Source organism: Anabrus simplex, chromosome 6 (genome assembly GCF_040414725.1).
Source record: "Anabrus simplex isolate iqAnaSimp1 chromosome 6, ASM4041472v1, whole genome shotgun sequence".
Taxonomy (NCBI): domain Eukaryota; kingdom Metazoa; phylum Arthropoda; class Insecta; order Orthoptera; family Tettigoniidae; genus Anabrus; species Anabrus simplex.
In genome coordinates, this window is record NC_090270.1 from 335,069,462 (window position 1) to 335,090,125 (window position 20,664).

The following is a 20,664-nucleotide window of genomic DNA, read 5'->3' on the forward strand; positions in this document are numbered from 1 at the left end:
TCGAGTACTGTCCACCTCACAACATTATCGAGGTCATTTTGCAGTTGCTCGCAATCTTGTAACTTATTTATTACTCTGTATAGAATAACATCATCTGCATCATCTCCTTACGTCACATTTCAGGATGCTTTCAATGAATTGAATCAAGTAGACTTCGAAGAACTTCCTTGTAGCTGTTGTTGTTTACAATTGCTTCTTATGGGTTGAACTCTAAGTACACAATTCTCACTGAGTAGAAAATGTAGTTCGGGCATCAGGATGCCTTTTGGCCACTCCGTTTTTTTTTTCTTTTTCGTCGTAGTGTTACTGGCGATTTTCACTTCATCATCTGAAATGTTTTTCTAGTGGATTCGTTTAATTTTTGGAGGATATTGACATTCCCCCGTTGCTGAAATATCGCCAGTCCCACACTCGTATTCACAAGAGAGACCGTAGTTCTGCTTAGCGTTACACTGTATGTATGAAACTGCCTCTCCCGGGAACGGGTGAAGAACTGACACATGGTGCCACGCGATCTGATGAGGTAAGTTCCCTAACTTAATGACTGTTTTATGTATAAAGAGAGATGGCGATAAAAGCAGTAATAAAATGAGTACTCACACCACCCAGGCCGATAATGACTCGAGCAGCTATGACAACGCCCCAGTGTATGTCCGCCGAGAAAGGTGTGAGGATCGTGAAGACCGACATGACCACGAGCGACACAAACACAACCAGCCTGGATCCGAAGTACTCGGCTATGATACCTCCAGGGAACTGCGTTAAGAAGTACCCGTAGCTGAAGGCAGCAAGCACGTCCCCCTGAATTTTCTCTCCCCAGTCATATCTCGGACCAAACTGAAACAAAAGAAATTGAATACCTGATTTTTTATTGTAATATTGAAAGATGAAAGTTCTTAGAGGGAGGTCCGTTTACTGCTTATCTGGGTGCGGAGAAGGGAGTAGGGGGTATGTTTGACATGGAAACGCGGACGGACCCACTGAGGTTGCCATGGAGATAAGCCTGTTGAACGGCCCGTGTTGCTTGGAGTTGCCAAACTTCTCACTTCTGAGCTGTATACAACAGAACACAGCGGTCTGAAAGAATAAACAAGTGATCCCGAAGATAGGGGAAGGAGAAAGGAACGTAGGAATGTGGCAACACTGTGCAATGCTCATCTCTCCAGCACTAACTGTCAAAATGCTTCTTTAATATTACAGCTATAGCCATTTGGTCAGCCAATAAACAGAATAGAGTAAGCATGTTAAAAATAATTTACCCCTGTGGGCGGGGGTGGTAGAATAACACCCACTGTATCCTCTGACTGTCCTAACAGGCTCCAGGGGCTCACAACTTAGGAGCGTGGGTTGGCGACCACGGGTTCCTTAGCTTAGTCCTGACATTGCTTCCACTTGTGCCATGCTCCTCACTCTCATCTATCCTATCCGACCTCCCTTGGTCAACTCTTGTTTCGACTCCGAAGGTATTAGGTTCCCGATGTCTAGGGAGTCTTCCATTTTCACGCCTTTCGTCGTCCTTGTCTTCCTTTAGCCGATACTATGTAAGAACAGCCATCATCAGGCGTGGAATTATAGAACCAACGACGACAATGGAGAGGCGCTAATGGGTTGGGTTGAAATTAATGACCTTTTCCATGTTTCTGATGCCAAGGATCGAGGTACTTTTAGATCTGCAGCATGGAGATTAGAGTATTGCCCGAACCTATGCTTTGTGTCTAGAAACAAAGACGATAAATCCTTACCAATCATCCGGAAAGTGCTCACAGGCTTTCCTCATAGCCAGCGCCGACCAGTCCTCTATGAGCTTGGAATCCAGATTCCTCTAGTTTCAACTACCCCACGACCACGCTGGAACTTCAGTAAAGTTAACTGGTCTGTCTTTACAGAGGACCTTGACAATGTTTTGCGAAAGATACCACCAACAAGTACAGGATATGAGAGATTCGTGGGAGCTGTGATATCTACAGCAAAAAAGCACATCCCTTTCGTAGAGAGTATATCCCTGGATGGAGTGAGGAAACAGATAATATTTATCAACACGGTGATCACGAACTTTTACATAGCTTAGATTCTGCAAGAAGACAAAAGTGGATTCCAAAGGTTGAATCTCTTGACTTTACAAAATCAAGTCGTGAAGCCTGGTCCCTTCTCAGGAAGCTGGGGAATGGAAAACCCATTATACGAATAAAATCAGAAATTCACCCAAACAAAATTGCATCTCTTATAATCACGACATCTAAAAGTAGCAGGGATAAAGTATTCACGAAACGAATAAAGAAGAATCTGAAAATCCTGAAGGACAGTGTCCCAGATATATCTGAGTACTCCAGACCTCTTACTGAGAATGAGATAACTATTGCAATTGCTGATATCAAGCCAGGCAAAGCACCAGGTGTGGATGGTATTCACCCAGAATTTATCACTCATTTTCGGGATAGAGCTAGAGTATGGTTGTCTACCTTCTTCACGAACATCCTACAGAGTGGGCAATTGCCAAAGCTATTCAAACAAATAAAGATCATAGCCATCTTTAAGAAAGGCAAAGCCAGCGATAAACCAGAGAGCTATCGACCTATTGCCCTGTTTAGTATGTCATATAAATCACTAGAAAGGCTCCTTCTCAATAGAATTGGCCCAGAAATACAGAAAATCCCAGTGGAGCAGGCAGGATTCAGACCGAACAGAAGCACTACAGACCAAATAATGTATCTTACAACTTACATAGAAGCAGGCTATCAGAGAAAGCTTAAGGCATCAGTGGCTTTGATTGATCTGACAGCAGCCTATGATAGTCTGGAAGGATTGCATACTCTTCAAGTTTCTGAAAGTGATACCATGTAAGACGACTGCCCGGCTCTTGAATGATATGCTAAACCAAAAAATTTTCCAAGTACATATGGGGAATACTGTGAGCACCAAAAGATCACTAAATAATGGACTTCCTCAGGGTTCTGTTCTTGCTCCAATCTTCTTTAGTCTATATATCTCAGACATGCCTGCCACATTTTCAAGAAAACTTGGATATGCCGATGATTGGGCTGTTGTTACCAGAGATACAACATTCGAGAAATCCGAGATGACCTTAACGAACGAGATAAAAGTTTTGGTACAGTACTTTAAATTATGGAGACTTACACTTAATGCCAATAAAACAGAAGTATGCTGCTTCCTGCTGCTTCCATCTAAACAGCAAGATGGCTAACAAACAATTGCAGGTGTACATTGGAAATCAGATATTGAGACACAATTGATTCCCTAAATACCTAGGAGTTACCTTAGACAGAACACTCTCCTTTAGACAACACCTTCGTAACGTCCAATCCAAAGTAAGAACTCGCAACAACGTAATCCAAAAATTATGTGGTACAACTTGGGGTTAAACAGCAACTTTACTCCGACGCACCGCTTTGGGACTTGTGTTCTCGGCTGCTGAGTACTGCGAAACTGTTTGGCTGAATAGCCCTCACACCAACCTCATAGGTACGCAGCTCAACAACACGCTGCATCTCGTCACTGGCACAATAAGGTCTACACCCACATATTGTCTACCTATTCTCAGCCACATCTCCCCACCAGATCTTCGACGTAAAAACGCTCTCCTCAGGGAATTTAGGAAATTAGTAAATAATCCCCAATTACCAATACATGACGACATCGCAGATGTTCATCTGAATTGTCTAAGGTCCAGAAACCCACCAATGAGAACTGCAATAGAACTGAAAAATACCAACTTCAATATTACTAAGGAATGGCAGGGAAGACAAGATACTAGGCCTGAGTCAACTTTGCCACTCATAGGATCGTCACTGCCACCTGGATTTGAGCTTCCTCGGATAACCTGGTCTACTCTTACCAGGATACGATCGGGCCATGGTAACTGCACTGCAAGTGGAAAAGAATTCCTACGCCTAACTGCGACTGTGGTGCCTCTAAGCAGACCATCCTGCACATTATCAGCGATTGTCCAGAAAGAAAGTACAGTGGCGATATCAGTGACTTTGCTCATGCGCTTCCAGCGACAGTTAGCTATATAAATAACCTGGATATAAATATATAGTGTGTTCTTCAAAATCATTGTGTGTTTTATCTGTAAATCCATACGCTAAATAAATAAATAAATACATTTTTCGAAGTGTCGGATCCCTTCTATTCTTTCTCTCTGATTAGTGTTATATACAGCATGGTTGCCTAGTTCTAGCCTACTTCCACTTAAAACAATAATCACCACCACCACCACCGTAACGTTGTGGATGCTGTGTACATTTCCACTACTTACCCACTCGTTTGTTACATCTCCGACGGGTGATTACTGGCGGTAGTGAGGGAAACTTCTTCGCTATGAACCGAGTAATAACCCAATCTGTCACTTTATTGAGAATGGTAAAGGAGTACATTGTCTTATCAATAGCACAGCTGTTGGTAAATTAAATGGCGTATGGTTTTTAGTGCCACGAGTGTCGGAGGATAAGTTCCCCCGTAGGCGACCTGTGCGCCAGGGTTGGAATGAAATGATGATGAAGACATATACACCCAGCCCCCCCCCCCTTAAATGCCAGTGAAATTAACCAATTATGGTTAAAATTCCTGACCGTGCCGGGATCGAATCCGGCACCCCTGTGACCGAAGGCCAGCCTGCTAACAATTTAGCCATGGAGCCGGACAGCTGTTGGTCATATGCGGTGAAATGCTGTCAGAAATCAATTAGATTTTTGCGTTTTCAGTGATGCTTAGAGGAAATGTAATAGAATGGAGACCTCTCCAAATAAGTCACGTGAACTTTCACAGAACAGAATTATCATGTACAGTGTTTTAAAATTTTATAAAGAAAGTCTCCAAAGCTGTGAATAAGGCTGCTAAGGCTGTAGGTGCTGTGTAAAAGGAGAAAAAGAGGGAGTAAAATTCGTTCCTTAATGAGTTAGGACAGAGATGAGCGTTCTAGCGAAATAGCGACGGGAAGATTCAAATTAGACTTACAACTTAGTTACACCTTCTCAATTAATTCTTGTAATACAAGTATATAAAGGTCATTTGACATTACCTTCTTGTGATAAATAGAAAATGGCTTTAGTGCAATAATAATTGCTGAGCTAGCAGAAGACAGAAGTGCCAGTATGACAATGAGAGCTGCGTTGCAATTTGCTTCTACTAGACAACAGAGTGATACTTACATCACCGTTTCCCTTGCTCTCTTTACCGGGTAGTGGTTTGACCATGGCGATGATGGCGACACTCAAATTGAGCCGGAGCATGTACGTACACCAACAGGCGAAGAAACACATAATGGCCACAACCAGTCGTGCAGGTATCTTATCTGAAATCAAATACTGTCTATAACAAGAGGCACGTGAAATTATAAAATATACATTGCTCAAAATACCCTAGCGGAAAATGAAATCCCAACACCAAAAAACCATTAGTTTGAAGGAATGCATCTCAGGCTAAGAAACTGTCTAGGTAACATATTTATTCGATAAAAGTGTCCAGGTCTCAGGTTTAAGTATGCGCGAGAGGCGTTCTCAATAAGGAATTACACTCCTAAGATTTAAAACCTGTACAACCTGGCATAAAATGTAGAAAGTGAAATAGAATAGTGCAGTATTTGTGTTCTCATTGAGTAACTATTGTATGTTTCTACTCTGGCTGAAAACTGAATCCCAACTCCGAGGAGTTGTGCTAGATAAACGAAACTCGGGAGACGTATTTGTACATCTGAAAGATGAGGCCTATTCCGATTTGCGCGCTCATCGACAAGAGAGGTGCTAGTAGCGATTATTTGAGGGACAGCTCCGAGCTAGACGTCCTGTAGTGTTCATGCCACTAACTCCGAATCACTGCCACAAGCGACTTTGATGTCAAGCTAGAACACATTGGACAGCGGAGTGGAGATCTGTTGTGTTCGCAGATGAATTCCGCTGTCTTGGTACCAGTGATGGCCGTAAGTTGATAGGAAGGAGCCTGCTGAGCACTTGGAAACAAACTGTCCATGGCGTTAACACACTGGACCTACACGAGGATTTATGGCCTGAAGAGCGGTTTTCTTTGACAGCAGGAGCACTCCCGTCGTTACTGCAAGATACTCGACAGCCGATTGGTGCTGCCGTTCATTCGCAGTGTTCGAGAAGATAACGCTCGTACTCACACCGCTGCTGTCCTCAAACATGTTCTGCCTTGGCCTGCGAGATCACCAGACCTTTCACCCATTTAGTACGTATGGGACACTATAGAACGATAAATTCAGCATTGACCGTTGCTGATTTGACTGGCCAACTGCATCTGGCGTGAAAGCCTATCCCGCAAAATGACATACGCCACCTGTACGATACAATGCATGAACGTTTACATGTTTGCGTTCAAAATCATGGCGACGACTACAGTAGTTAGTAAAGTACCACCATGTCAGATTTCTTCTCGCACTTACTTGAACCTGTGATCTCGAAAGTTTAATAAAATAAATACTTTACCCAGACAATTACTTAGACTAACTTGCATTCTTCTAAACAAATGTATTCTTGCTGTTGGTATGGTATATCACTTTCCGCTAGTGTGGAAATCCTGTAAATTACTAAGGAGTTTCTTGTATGTTATGTGTGCTATTGGGAATAATAATAATAAATAGGGCGTAGTTGGTCTCTTACCGGAGCATTTTCGCAATGCAGAGAACATGATGGCAGTGCTGTGCCCCGCTGATGAGAGCGATTACACGTCTAGAGAACCTGTAACAGAGGACAGTGCGTCAAAAAGTACGTGGACGTAGAACATAATAAGATATTCAATTTAAAATTATCTATTAATGTAGAAGTAGTAGTAATAGTAGTAGTCAATTAGTACAGAGTACACAAACAGATTTTGAAATGTACTTCTCAAGGAGCAAGGATACAAAAGAAGAAATGGAATTTGACTAAATTGCTTTTTATCTATTTATTATATGTGTACATGTTATAGAACGAGCGTTAAAGGATATCAAAGAGAAATTAGGAAAGGGAATCACAATCCATTGAGTGTGTACCGTGAGTTAGGCTCCTCCGTCAATTTTAATTAGCGCCGTTCTCCTGCTGGGCATCTATCTCTTATATAGGTTAAAAACTATGTAAAGTCCTAGAAGTTTTCCTTTGAGGACTAGATGTCGTTGACATATATTTCCTAGTGCTATCTTGGGTTCAAATCCCATTACTAATCATTGAGGATATTTGCATTTTGGAAGTTGTAAAATCTATCTACATTCTATTGTTTTTTAATATTCCAATGTTATCAAAAATGGCATTACCTTAGTCCACCTATCAAAAGGCTTGACATTAAATTGATTCACCTATTATAAACTTTAATATTAGAATTATTTTGCACAATCAAGTTGGCGGTTACTAAACCATTTAGATTATTCTACCGTTCCTCTATATAAGAGAACAATTTTAAGCATAAGTGGTCTAATCTTGCGACAGTGTTCTTGTGTGCTCTGCTACACGGAGGATAGAGGAGATCTCCTTCAGGAAATGCGGAAGCGGGGATCCGGCATGATGGCGTATTAATGTTGTTTTTGCCAGTGGCATTACCTCGTACCGACACAGATAGGTCTTTCGGCGACGATGGGAGAGGAAAGGCCTAGGAGTGGGAAGGAAGCGGCCGTGGCTTTAATTAAATTACAAACCCAGCCTCGTGTGAAAATAGGAAACCACGGAAAACCATCTTCAGAGGTGCCGATAGTGGGGTTTAAACCCATTATCTGCCGGATACAAGCTCACAGGTGCGCGCCTATAACCGCACGGCCCACTCGCACGGTGGCGTGTTAATAAACAAGATAGGGCAGAATTTTAATCCAAGTGAATCTACTGCGTGCAAAGCTAAGGAAGATTCCTACGTTCTCCGTTAACATGCAAATGCTAGGTCATGCGGCGTTTTCTTAAATTTAAATATACGTTTTCTCGTTTATAACTTAAATTAAAATGCAGGTCCTTGGAGTTTTCCCCCTAATGGGAACTTGTTTTTTTTTTTGCTATGGGCTTTACGTCGCACCGACACAGATAGGTCTTATGGCGACTATGGGATAGGAAAGGCCTAGGAGTTGGAAGGAAGCGGCCGTGGCCTTAATTAAGGTACAGCCCCAGCATTTGCCTGGTGTGAAAATGGGAAATCACGGAAAACCATTTTCAGGGCTGCCGATAGTGGGATTCGAACCTACTATCTCCCGGATGCAAGCTCACAGCCGCGAATGGGAACTTGTTAAAATATAAGGAAACACGAGTGGTTACCCACGTAACCTACCTCTAATTTTATCTTGGATGACTAAATTTTCCCAACACTCTAAATTGCCTGTACTTGATCATCTCGTACCACGGGCGTAGCCTCTGTGTCATTGGCCCTTATGCCCATGTAGCTGTTTGCAGTTAGCGTAAATTTTTGAGTGCTTGAGTTTCCGCCTCCATTTCCTTTTGGTTCTCCGCCTTTCAGAAGTAACCACTTTTCCTTCTTCTTTTTCGTGGCCGTTTACCGTGGGCCTTATGCCTCTGGGTGTTCATATCCTTTTTCGAGGCTAGCGTAGGTATTAAGTGATAAATTAATACAGCAGTGTATTAACTTCTTCAAGTATTTTGTTGTGACTCCTATTGGCACGTGTGTAATTTCATGGCACAATAAAGAGCACTGTGAAAATTATTGTAAATGTACTACGGGCTTCGAGACACGACTGATGTAACATTGTTGCAGAAGCTACAACTTATTTCTCTAAATTATAACTTCGCTCTATCAGGTACAGGCTAGCCTTCCCTTAGAACTTGTAAAATATTAATTGGACTCACTGTTCTGAAAACACTTGACTGTGGAGGCCTGATTCGTAATGTGAGGTTTCCTCTTGGGTTATATAAATACCTTGAGCGTACGAGCTTCATTACTGCACATATTGTGAGCTTCCGAGCTCCATTTTGAAAATTTATGAGCTGACAAGTTCCTTTAATATGAATATTTTGAGATTACAATCTACATTATTATAAGATTTGCTGAGCATTCGTATTCCTCTTGTAATAATCCGAGCTTCCTGCTCTCTCTTCTAATTATGTTAACTTGTCGCCGTTGTATTAAATATTTATACATTGGAAAAGCAAGAAAACAAAATTTTTCTCTAATTTTGTTAGCGATTCTCAAACTTTGTGTTATTGTTTGTCCGGCCATTACTCTACACGCTTCCTTCCCTCTGCGAACCACGGATAACATGGTAACAGAAAGAAAATCAAAATTGTGAGACTTGCTGATGATATTGCTATTGTATCCGAGTCTGCAGAATATCTGCGGAAATTTCTGAATTCTCTAGTGTGAGTCTTGGGGAGGAAGTGCAAGATGAAATGGGAAGTCTAAAACAAAAGTAGTGTAATGCAGTCGAATGGAGTCAGGTGATGCAGCGAATATAAGATTAGGAAATGAAGCCTTAAAAGAAATATGAATATTGTTACTTGGGTAGTAAAATAACTAACTATGGCAGAAGTCATGAGGACATAAAATGCAGACTAGCACAAGCAAGCAAGGCCCTTATCAAGAAAAGAAGTTTGCTAACATCAAACATTGATAGAGGAAAAATTAGAAAGATGTTTCTGAAGACTTTCGTATGAAACGTGGCATTGTATGGAAGTGAAACATTGACGATAACTAGCTCAGAAAGAAAAGGAAAGTTTATGAGGTATGGGGTGACAGAAGAATTTTGAAGGTGAGATGGGTAGATTGAATCACGAACGAAAAAATACTGAATCGAATTGGCGAGAGGAGATCGATTTGCCTAAATTTGACGAGAAGAAGGGATAAGATGATAGTGCGCCGTACCCTGACGGCTCAAATGAAATATTAAATTACATTTTTGGTAATATTATAAACGTGGACTGAAGTCGGGCATCAGGATGGCAGGACACTTGAGATCGGAAGTCCAGGAGACAGAATGTCACTGGATACTTCGAGAAGCTTGCTTGCGACCGTGGGTAACGCTCAGTTTTAGCAAGAGTCAGCACAACCCAACACGTGGAGAAATCGTTAGGCCACGAGGTGTGTTCAGCCAATTAGAAAGCGAGGGTGTGGCTACTGTGAATTCTGGACCACGCAGTTTTAAAATTTCAGAATGACCAACATTGTTTTATGTGTAATATGTGCAACGAGAAAGAGAGGCCAGTTCTGTTATTTGAGGGTGTTCCACAGGTCTGAGAGCGAGAAATATTTAGGAATAAATTATGTCAATTTTTTCAGCCGTAATCTGGTAATCATGAGTGCATCTGATATTCATTTCAGTAAATTACAAAGACATTGTGTGTAATAAGAGCTCTGATTGGCTGAGTACTTGAATATTCAGGGAATCCCCTAGCCATAACGGCGTCTGCTTAGTTACTTAAGCGCCTCACCTCTTGGAAGCGTTCTTCTTATTGTGTGTGTTGTCGTGGAGTAAGCATCAGTGTCCTACTACAGTGTGCGCGGGACGCATAAATGCTGCCACGTGGGCAGGAGTCTAACGTTGTAAGGTCGTACCGACCAAGACAGTGAATTTCTTTCTTGTGAACATTGTTACTAAAACTGGATGCAGTTATATTTCACCTAGTGCGTGATGTGGCAAGTTTTTGTATTAAAGGAACAGACGGCAATATCAGCCGCAGACTGGTAATCGAGTGAGAGACGTTCATCCGTGGATTATTTTCGGGCCGGTCGCGTTTCGCGAGTGACTATTCGTATCGATCCTCGAGTCGCTCCTATTGACTGTGTTTAAACCCTTAATATTAACTGTATATTATGAACGTGTGGTTGGTGTCATTTTATTTATGTTGGCCTATAATTACAGCTGACAGAGGGATTGTTCGGTCCAACGTGCACGGAGAGCGGTGAAGAGAGAATGACCAGAATCTTGTGTGTTGCTGTTATACAGGAATTAAATTCAAGAAGATGGCATCGCCTATAGAAGAAAGAAGAGTGGATCCATGTATTGAAACCATGACGTCCATGGAGTGGATCCCTATATTAGCGGGGATGTAACCCGTGACAGATGTCCTGGGAGTTGCCAAGATAAGACGAATGTTTTGGTTTAAATGGCATGTTTTATGAATTACGATTAATACTAGTGAGGCTTAGATTAGGGATTTTCTTTAGTGTAATTTTCACCTGATGACATGTGTTCATTTTATATTTGTGATGTTGTAAATATGTACAGGTTGGGATTGCATGGATTATCTTTAATTCTTTTACTTTATAATTAGCTAGATGGGATATTGAGGGAAATGTTAGGATTTATTTTGATTTAATCGGTGTGAATTATGCATGTTACCTAGCTTAAGGTTATTCCTGGGTTTTTGTTTGATAGAGATAGAAGGATTAGATTGCCAAAATCATAAACATTCCGAGTTACACACTCGCAGCGTCGAGACTAAATTTGATTTATTTATTTTGAGAGATTAGTGACAGATAGGACGCTTGTTGCATACATTACAGGTGCTGTGTGACGTGTGGAGCAGTATGTGCACCGTTGATTACAATAGGTTCTTTTAATGCGGGTTGGAAACTCTTTTGAACAATGATTGGAAAGGGAATCGAACCCTGATTCGAAATGAAAGGCTGATGAAATTACTGGACATACATGAGAATTTAGTGCATGCTGAAAGAAAAATATGAAGTTAATGATGCGGTCAGAGTGCATGCCTGGAACTGTTATGAGAATTGTGTGAGGTAAGAATAGGCCTGTGATTGTATTCTGGAATATTATTGAGAATTAGAATTGCCGTGAAGTAATTGTCAGGCCAGTGAATATTACATGTGTGTTGAAATATAGTAGCATGGTGGTAATATGTATGTTTTGTATGTGAATCCCCGAGCAGTTGTTGAAACATTAGCCCGATATGCAGGACAGTTTATCAGCCAAGGTTATACTGTAGTTATGAAGTGAGATGTAATATAATCTTGTCAAAACAGTGACCAATTTCCAAGAGTAGTCTCGAGTTTTAACGTTTCCTTCATCTCATTGCCAACCAGGAAATATGTAATTGAGGAAGGGCGCTACCCTGCGCGCCAATGCAGCAAGATGAATGCGATGGTTGCCCGTTGCTTTCCATTTGTTTATTGAATTATATTGTTTGTTTTCTCTTACAGGATTGTGTATTTATATGATTTCATTGTGTTTTTGGTCTGTTGTCTCGCTGATAAAAGGGGAACAGGCCAAGTGCTAATTGGATGGTTATGGTTATTCTAGTTCTGACTAGAACTTTCGGTGAACCGTGTTTCACGTCGTGTCAGTGTAGTGTGTAAGTTTCCTCCCACCTGAGAGACTTTTATATAATCCCACTGATATTACCAAGGATAATAGAAATTAGCTAATCATGTCATAATTGTGTAAATAATCATCATCATCATCATCATCTTCATCATTCTCTTATTTTTTCCTTTTTTAATCATAATATTGTATTGTTTAGTAGTTGCAAGATGTTTCAATTGTAAGTGTACTTATTTCAATTTTGCACATGTAAAAACTGTCTTTTCTGGTTAGATGGAAGAGAGGGCCTAATGGCCTTAATCTTGCCAGACAAAATAAATCTATTGTATTGTATTGTATTGTATTGTACAGTAAATACTTAGGTTATTTTAGTTTGTTTTGATTATTGTAAATATAGTGTAGGGAAACGCCACTAGTATTATTCGTAGTTCATATCGTTGTGTCCCACTTTGTTCAATTTTAAATTACGTTTAAATGCGCTTATCGCGGCAAATTTCCCGAATATCAATCCGTATAGCTGTGATTCTCATAGTGGTGATACTCCATGTGAACAGGAACGTTGGACTATAAATGTTGAGTCATTTCGAAACTGATCGATATTAACATTTGTAATTGGAATTTTCATTTTCTTATTTTGATGTGTTTTGCGATATTAATGTTTGTTTTCCACATTCAAATTTGCTAATTTAAGTTTCATTTCAATGCCAGTTTTGAGCCGTTTTATTAATCAGATTCTTATTAATTTGGTGTTGTACTATGATTCGGATTACTTTATGTAATAAACTTATCTTACCCCATATCAGTGTTTCATATTCGAGATAAACCTCCTTTATTCATGTCATAATACTTAAAGATAAATTTTAAACTTCGACTTTTTTAGACTTACCCGCGACAACGTACCCACATCTCTACCCCACCTGAGTTAGTCGGATGTTTAATCAGGAAATGGAGGCATCGTCGTGGAGGGTTCTTATCCCTGGGTACGGTACAATAGAACGTATCTTAAGACACAAAAATTTGTTCAGCTGGTTTTAAGGGATGTGTAGGCGGTGAGAACGTTAGGGGTGGACCTAGTTACTGGTTTCTCACGGGTTCTGCGGCCACCACAACCTTACGCTGGCTACGTGTCCAGGCTTAGCCTTACAGACCTCAGATTCAACCCTAGACCTAAGGGCGTTAACCGTACAAGCTTAACCTAAGAGACTCAAAGTTCATCACACAGACTAATCGCATAAGAGTGGAAGCTTAACCACACAGACTTGAAGTTCGATACCCGAGCTAACTGCAGTCCTAACGTTACGCTGACCTCACGTTAACCTAATCTAACCTCCCAAGCTAACCAAATGCGAGTGTAAGCTTAACCTAACAGACCTCAAGTTCAATACCCGAGCTAACTGCATGAAACTGCAGGCCTAACGTTACGCTGACCGAGTGTTAACCTAACCTAACCTCCCAGACCAACTGCATAAGAGTGTAAGCTTATCCTGGCAAACCTCAAGTTCGATTCGCCGACTAACTGCATAAAAGTGCAGGTCTAACGTTACGCTGACCACACTTAACCTAACCTAAGTCACACGCCTGGCAAAATGTACAGGCTTAACCTTACGCTGACCAGGCGTTAACCTAACTGGTTGCCCTTCTCTACAACCTGGGGAAAAGTGCAGGCTTAACCTCACGCTGACCATGCGTTAACCTAACTTGACCTCCCCGGACTTGGAGCAGAACTTGGAACAAGATGGCGGCTATAAGGCTTAATACATATGCTTTATTCATATGGGCGTAATGTCGTAAGTTGACTTCGGGGCTTAGAACTGAACTGAGATGAGGTGGTGTAATGTTTAATACATGTACTTTATTCATAGGGGCGTAATACTTGGGAAGAATATTTGGGGCTCGAAACTGAACGTAACCTCCCAGGCTAACCGCAAAAGGAGTGTAAGCTTTAGAGCTACATGATAGGAAAAAATCACCGAATGAATTGGGATTATAACCTGGAAAGAAAGCTGAAGTCCGATTGTTTAATTCAAAATACCTAACGTTTGAGCTGCAGGAAATTAAAAATCCCCACCCCGACGAGGATTCGAACCTGGAGCTCGCCTGGTCTCAAAAGTGAAGTGTTTTTGTTGACTCCACGCTAACATCCGTGCCTACTGCTAACGCTCTTTCTAACCATACGTTGCACGGGGAAGTCAACGCCTCAAAGCTTGATCCTTCATCAGGATATCATACATAAGCTCTTTGCATCTCGAAGTCAGTGTCAGCTTGCTTTTCTTTTTTACACAGAGCGATTTTGCTACATACATTTTAAATCCTACTTACCGTGAACTTGAACACAAAAGAAAGCAAGTGCGAACCCCAACCCTGAGGATATTTTACGTGATTTCTCACTTTCACATCGATTCGACATATCTATGTCACTCCAGCGTGAAAACTACATTTCGCTCAAAATGCTGAGTTTTTTTCAGTCGAAGTGGGGAATTCTTTAATTTCTCGCAACTCAAACATTAGATTCTAAGTGATGTAAACATTACAGGGGCAACTACATGTCTCCAGCGTTCAGAACTACAGCTCAGAGCTGAATGCGGAAACAATGAACTTTGTATTCCTTGTCTCCGCAAATAAGTTACATCCAAGACTAGTAAGTTTGTTCGTATCACAAATTTATTTATTTTTGCTGAGATGTGCGTACTATGGTAAATGCGTGCTGGCAATTACTTTTGCTGAGATGCACAGTGCCACGACTTCACCTTAGCTGCATTCTCACCCCCTATTCAATGAACGTTCTTTGAACTAACAGTTCACTCTTAGTCTTAAGTGAAAGTAAAGCTCGCCATCGATCTCAAGTCGCGTTGAAGAGTTTTCATATACACTTAAGCTCTATAATTCTGAGTCCAAGTGAGTTACAGGTTAGAAACTTCAAGCCAGCGATTTTTGTTCTTTGCTCAGAGTGAGATGTTTTGAATTAAACAATAGCAGTTCGGTTTTGAGTCCAGCGAGCTCCAGGTTCGAATCATAGTCGGGGTGGGGATTTATAATTTCCCACAGCTCAAACGTTAAGTTTTTAATTAAACAATAGCACTTGAGCGATGTGTTCAAGTGAGTTCCAGGTTCGAATCCCAATTCGGTCAGTTATTTTTAATTTCTTGTAGCGCTAAATCCAGGTGTTTCAATTAAACGCACAAGTTTTAACGTACAGTCATGCTTGTTTACTGCCCAAGTAGAGGAGCTACGGGCACAATTATTCATCGGGTCAGCGATTTTTTAATTTATTGTAGCTGGAACGTTGGGTGTTTTGAATTTAACGCACGCGTTCAATGCGCAGTCATTTACTTAGCAGCCCAAAGGGAAGAGCCTTGAGTTCAATTCCCTAGCATGTGTAGGGCAAACTTTTCTTTCGGTTCTGAACACAAAGTCTTAATCTCTAAGTGATGTCAACATTACAGTAGTCAATTGAATGTCTATAGAGTTTAAATCTACAAGCTCGAAATGTCACAATCAGAAATTCAGTGTTCCAAACAGCAAAAACCAATAGCGCATTACGCATCAGTTCACACGCCAGCATCTTGAATCTGCAGCTCCTCACCTTCAAGAACTTGGAAGAGGTTTCTAAAGTTATGTCCCTATGAAAAACACACGTATTAAGCCTTACGCCATCTCCCTAGCCCCGTACCACCATCGTGATCAAATTCAGCTCTGAGCCCTAAACCATAACTCGTTCCCTTTAGCCTCTTTGCCCATCAGACCTTTCACCGTTTAGCCATTTGTCCACTTATCCCTTTTGCGTTTAGTCACTTAGCCCTTTTGCCCTTTTGCACTTTTCTCTTTAGCCCTTCAGCCATTTAGCCCTCTTGCCCTTTTGCCCTTCTGCCCGTTACCCTTAAGCCATTTTTCCCTTTAGCAAGTTAGCACATTTTCCCTCTTTCCTTTAGCCCTTTTGCCATTCTGCCCTATTCGCTTCATTCCTTACGCCCTTCTGCCATTAAACCATTTAGTCCTTTTGCCCATTTGCACTTTTTTCCTTTTGCCCTCTTCCATTTCGCCCTTTTGCCCTTCTTCCATTTGGCTCTTTAGCCCTTATTCTCTTTTGCAATTTAGCCCTTTTGACTTTTACCCTTATGCCCTTTTGCCCTTTGGCCATTTAACCCTTTTGCTCTTTTCTCCTTTAGCCATTTAACCCTTTTGCTCTTTTCTCCTTTAGCCATTTAACCCTTTTCCCCCTTTTCCCTTTCGAGATTTAGCACTTTTTCCATTTCGCCATTTAGCCTTCTTCGCCCTTTTGCCCATTATGCTGTCGCTCAGCTCCAACACTTGAAGTCGCCTTTCAGCTTTATGCACCTATGAACAAACCATATGTATTAAGTCTTATACCATCTTCCTAGTCCCATGTGTAACCGCCATCTTGTTCCTCGTTCAGCTTCGAACGTTATGCCCCAATGAACAGAGCATAAGTATTATGCCTTACAACATCTTCCTAGTTCCATGTGTTGCCGCCATCTTGTTCCACGTTCAGCTTTCAACGTTTTGACCCCTATGAATAAAGCACACGTATTAAGCCTTACGCCATCTCCCTAGTCCCTTCAGTGAAATGTGTAACCACCAGCTTGTTCCAAGTTCAGCTCCAAGCCCCTGAGGGTGCCTTCCAACGTTATGCCCCTATGAATAAATCACACGTGTTAAGCCTTACACCGTCTCCCAATCGCCATGTGTACCGCCATCTTGTTACAAGTTCAGCTCCAAGAATCTGAGGGTGCCTTCCAGCGTTACGCCCCTATGAATTAAACACATGTATTAAGCCTTACACCATCTCCTAAGTCCCATGTGTTGCCACCATCTTGTTCCAAGTTCATCTCTAAGTCCGGTGAGGTTAAATTAGATTAACGCGTGGTCAGCGTTAACTTAAGCCTGCACATTTAGCCAGGATGTAGAAAACTTTGAACTTTGAGTTAAGCTTGTACTCCTAGGCTTCGAACTAGGGTCTGTATGCTGAACGCCCTTAAATCTAGGGTCGGACCCGAGGTCTGCAAGGTTAAGCCTGGACACTTAACCAGCGTAAGGTCGTGTAAGGTTAAGAGCGCGCTCTGAGCTAGCAGCCCGCACCGCGCTGTGACGTCACCCACCGGATCAGGCCTCATCCAGGGGCGGGTGATGGTGGTGGCCGCAGTACCCGTGAAAAACCAGATCTTATATGACAAGCAGATTAGAGCAGATGTAGGATGCAGCAGTTACGTAGCAATGAAAAGATTAGCTCAGCATAAGGTGGCATGGAGAGCTGCATCAAACTACTCTATGGATTGATGACTCAAACAATTATTATTATTATTATTATTATTATTATTATTATTATTATTATTATTATTATTATTATTATTATTATTATTATTATACCGGGAGATACACCCGCCCCTTTCATTTAAATCGAGCGCCTGGAAGAACGCTATTTGCCATCCTGAATTTGCAATAACTAATACAAGGAGTCTGAGCTTTTGTCGACAGATTTCTCTACTACAAACTATGTCTATGCCCTCTGGTGTGAAGAGGAATTATTAAAATTGTTAGGTACTTTTTATTTTAAGGTTTACTACACTGAGTTGATTATTCTTTGTTTTTGGAACGTTAAAGTCGACAACACTTCTATCTATTCCCGCCAAATTTGGATGCTGGTGAATAGAATTTTTTTTATATTTCATCCAATTACATCTACCTTGTGTCTATTTAATTACCCAATGGATATTACGGGTGTGTCTGGACTTAGTTCAGAGTTTTCTGGATCTTCCCTCTCGGGTAAGAAAGCTGGCACACTTTTCGACCAGGTGGTCTTATTCATCGCTCCAGTCTAGTGTGTGTGTTAGTAAAGGAGGCGGGGAGCCTTGTCCATCGCAGAGTAAACCATCAGCTCAAGGTAATTGCAGTCCCAGCTAGCTCGAGGGGAAGGTTTCCAGTCTTTACTAATGTAACTTTAATTTTCTAAAATGTTAAACAAGTCAATAGAACTTAGCCGAAATCACGGAATAGAGAGTGTGATACCCTCTCGCGTTCTCTATCAACTTGACTTTGAGATGACTATGATATTGTAACCTGTTTCAGTTTGAAATCTTTGTCATTTAAATATTCTCACCATCGAGTCACCCCTGTAGTTTACGCTTAGCCTCTGTAACTTCGGGCCAGAAGCCCAAATAGGGTTTTAATCTTTTAATTGCAAATTTCAAGGAGTGCAAGTGTCCGCCTTCATATCATTTTGATTTTTGGGCCAGTAACTTAAAACTGTTATTGTCCACAAATGACCAGTAGAATGGCAATTCGATACCCCTGTAAAATTCAATGTCATTCTTTTATGTTAATAGGGTAGACTGTTGAGTGTCTAAAACAGTGAATACTGTTTGAATTGCAAATTTGTAGGCTTTGCCTTTGACAGGCCTTGACCTTTCTGGAACTAGGTTTCCAAGTGTAAAATTTTAATAGAGCAAAGACCCTCCTCTTTAATGGTTGAATGGTGCCTTTGGAAGGCCGGTGTGGAGTGGAGGGGCTCTTGAAACATTGTATAATTTGAATACTCTGTAGAACAAATTGGAAGGTTCGTCTCATTGACTGTTTTCTTGAAGTAGCCGCAGAGCTCATGGAGAATGAATAATTAGGGAGCTTCAAGCTCAAGGTTGTTGTTCTTCGATATTCTAAAATTGTTCCCTTATCTTATAAACTTTTGTACCTGAATGACAAAGTTTGTTTTTGAAAAAAAAAGAGATAAACGAAACAAAGAAATATAACGCTAATTTTAAAGCTTTTAATTAATATTCTGACTGCCTTAGATAGACCCATCCTTTACGCACCTTCTTTCACCTCCGTCCACCACAATATCCCGGGAACAATTATTATCATCGTTACCTAAGGAACACGCCGTTTCTGATGTGTAGTCCGGATTGGAGATTTTTCATTTTAATGGCAGATTCCCAGTCGTAAAACACTCGCCGACTCCATTATTTATAGACTAACCCTTTAGGCACGGTAGACATTTTTAAGGGTCCTACGAGTGAGTTTTCGTATGATTTGTTTCATATGTTATTTCCCTGCACGGTCCCTTTAAGGTAAAATATGATATTGAGTACCCTATATGTTAACCGAATGTGCCAGCTATAATACTACACAATTTGAACTCCTTCTGTCTGGCAGTTTTTACATAAAATCATATAAACCGGCAAAACATAAATTCAGAATTACTTTTGCTGGCATTTTTTTCAATCACGCTTCTCGTGGGAATACGTTCATATTCTAGGTTGATACATAGTCGATGTCCATTGGTATTTTTATTATCTTTCAAATGATGAAAGAAATTTCGAAATCGGTCCAGTAGTTTCTGAGATAACACCCTTTCATACAAACAAACGCACAATCACTCTGTACATAATAGATGGAAGTATATATCACTCTGAATCACTGTTCACTGAGTCCACTTGGTTTGAATCACATACTTCACAATACACGCTAACTTTCTTAACAAATGAACTTTCTAAAATTTACACACGGCTGATTTACTTCCCTATTCTCGTCCCCAGGGCAGCTTTCACACATCATTTTCGTTACAACTCCACTGTCTTTTACATTCTGTTTTCCCCTCATTTCCTCATTACAAATTGCAATGACAACGATTAGTACAGAACTGACGCAGAATTTACCAACCAGTCTTTCAAAGTAAACAATACTTCTGGGTTGAGTACCTCAGATGGTTAAGACGCTGGCTTTCTTAGCCTACGTTGGCAGGTTCGATCCTGACTCAGACCGGTGACATTTGAAGGTGCTCAAATACGTTATCCCCGTGTCTGTAGATTTACCAGCACGTAAAAAAGTCCCGTCGGACTAATTTCCGGCACCTCGGCGTCTCGGAAAACCGTAAAAGTATAGATTTACTGGCACGTAAAAAGTCCCGTCGAACTAATTTGCGGCACCTCGGCATCTCCGAAAACCGTAAAAGTAGTTAGTGGGACGTACAACCATTATCATTATTATTATTATTATTATTGTTACGGGGATATCCGTGGAGGAGAAAGAGGTTAAAGAAGGTGCTGGGGTAAACGGATCTATCTACAGTATCAAAAATTGAATTAAAATTGTAAAAGGTTATATTTTTCTTTTAGAGCTTCAAACTTAACAATCTTTCATTGAGTGAACACAATAAGATGTCAGGTACAATGAAAACTAGAAACAAGACCAGAAAGATCCACATTTTAGTGATTTTTACAACTTCTGGGCTTCAAGCCCCTCGCTTCACAATTTCTGAGCTCCCAGCTCAAATTTACAAAGAGCACAAATTTATTCAGGGGCAGAAATCCCCTAATTCATGGAGCACTTGCTCCCGAAATACAATTTCTAGCCTTCTAGAGGTACTCTTTACAATTACAAAATTTGAGAAAGAGCTAACAGGCTCTCGGTTTTCCAAGCCTACTCAAGGCACCATT

The 20,664-nt window shown here is 41.0% G+C and overlaps 1 protein-coding gene across 5 annotated transcripts in view; it reads right to left on the minus strand.

The window, feature by feature from the left end:
- LOC136875792 (putative inorganic phosphate cotransporter) overlaps nt 1-20,664 on the minus strand; it is a 280,776-nt gene that overhangs the window by 77,388 nt on the left and 182,724 nt on the right. For 4 of the 5 annotated variants that reach the window (XM_067149394.2, XM_067149393.2, XM_068228135.1 and 1 more), the window contains 3 exons: nt 6,636-6,713; nt 5,169-5,311; nt 601-837 (listed from right to left, as the gene is read on the minus strand). In XM_067149394.2, the coding sequence (XP_067005495.1) occupies nt 601-837; nt 5,169-5,311; nt 6,636-6,663 (408 nt within the window). In that variant the 5' untranslated portion in view covers nt 6,664-6,713. The remainder of the gene's footprint in view (nt 1-600; nt 838-5,168; nt 5,312-6,635; nt 6,714-20,664) is intronic. The other variant, XM_067149395.2, reaches the window with a different exon arrangement.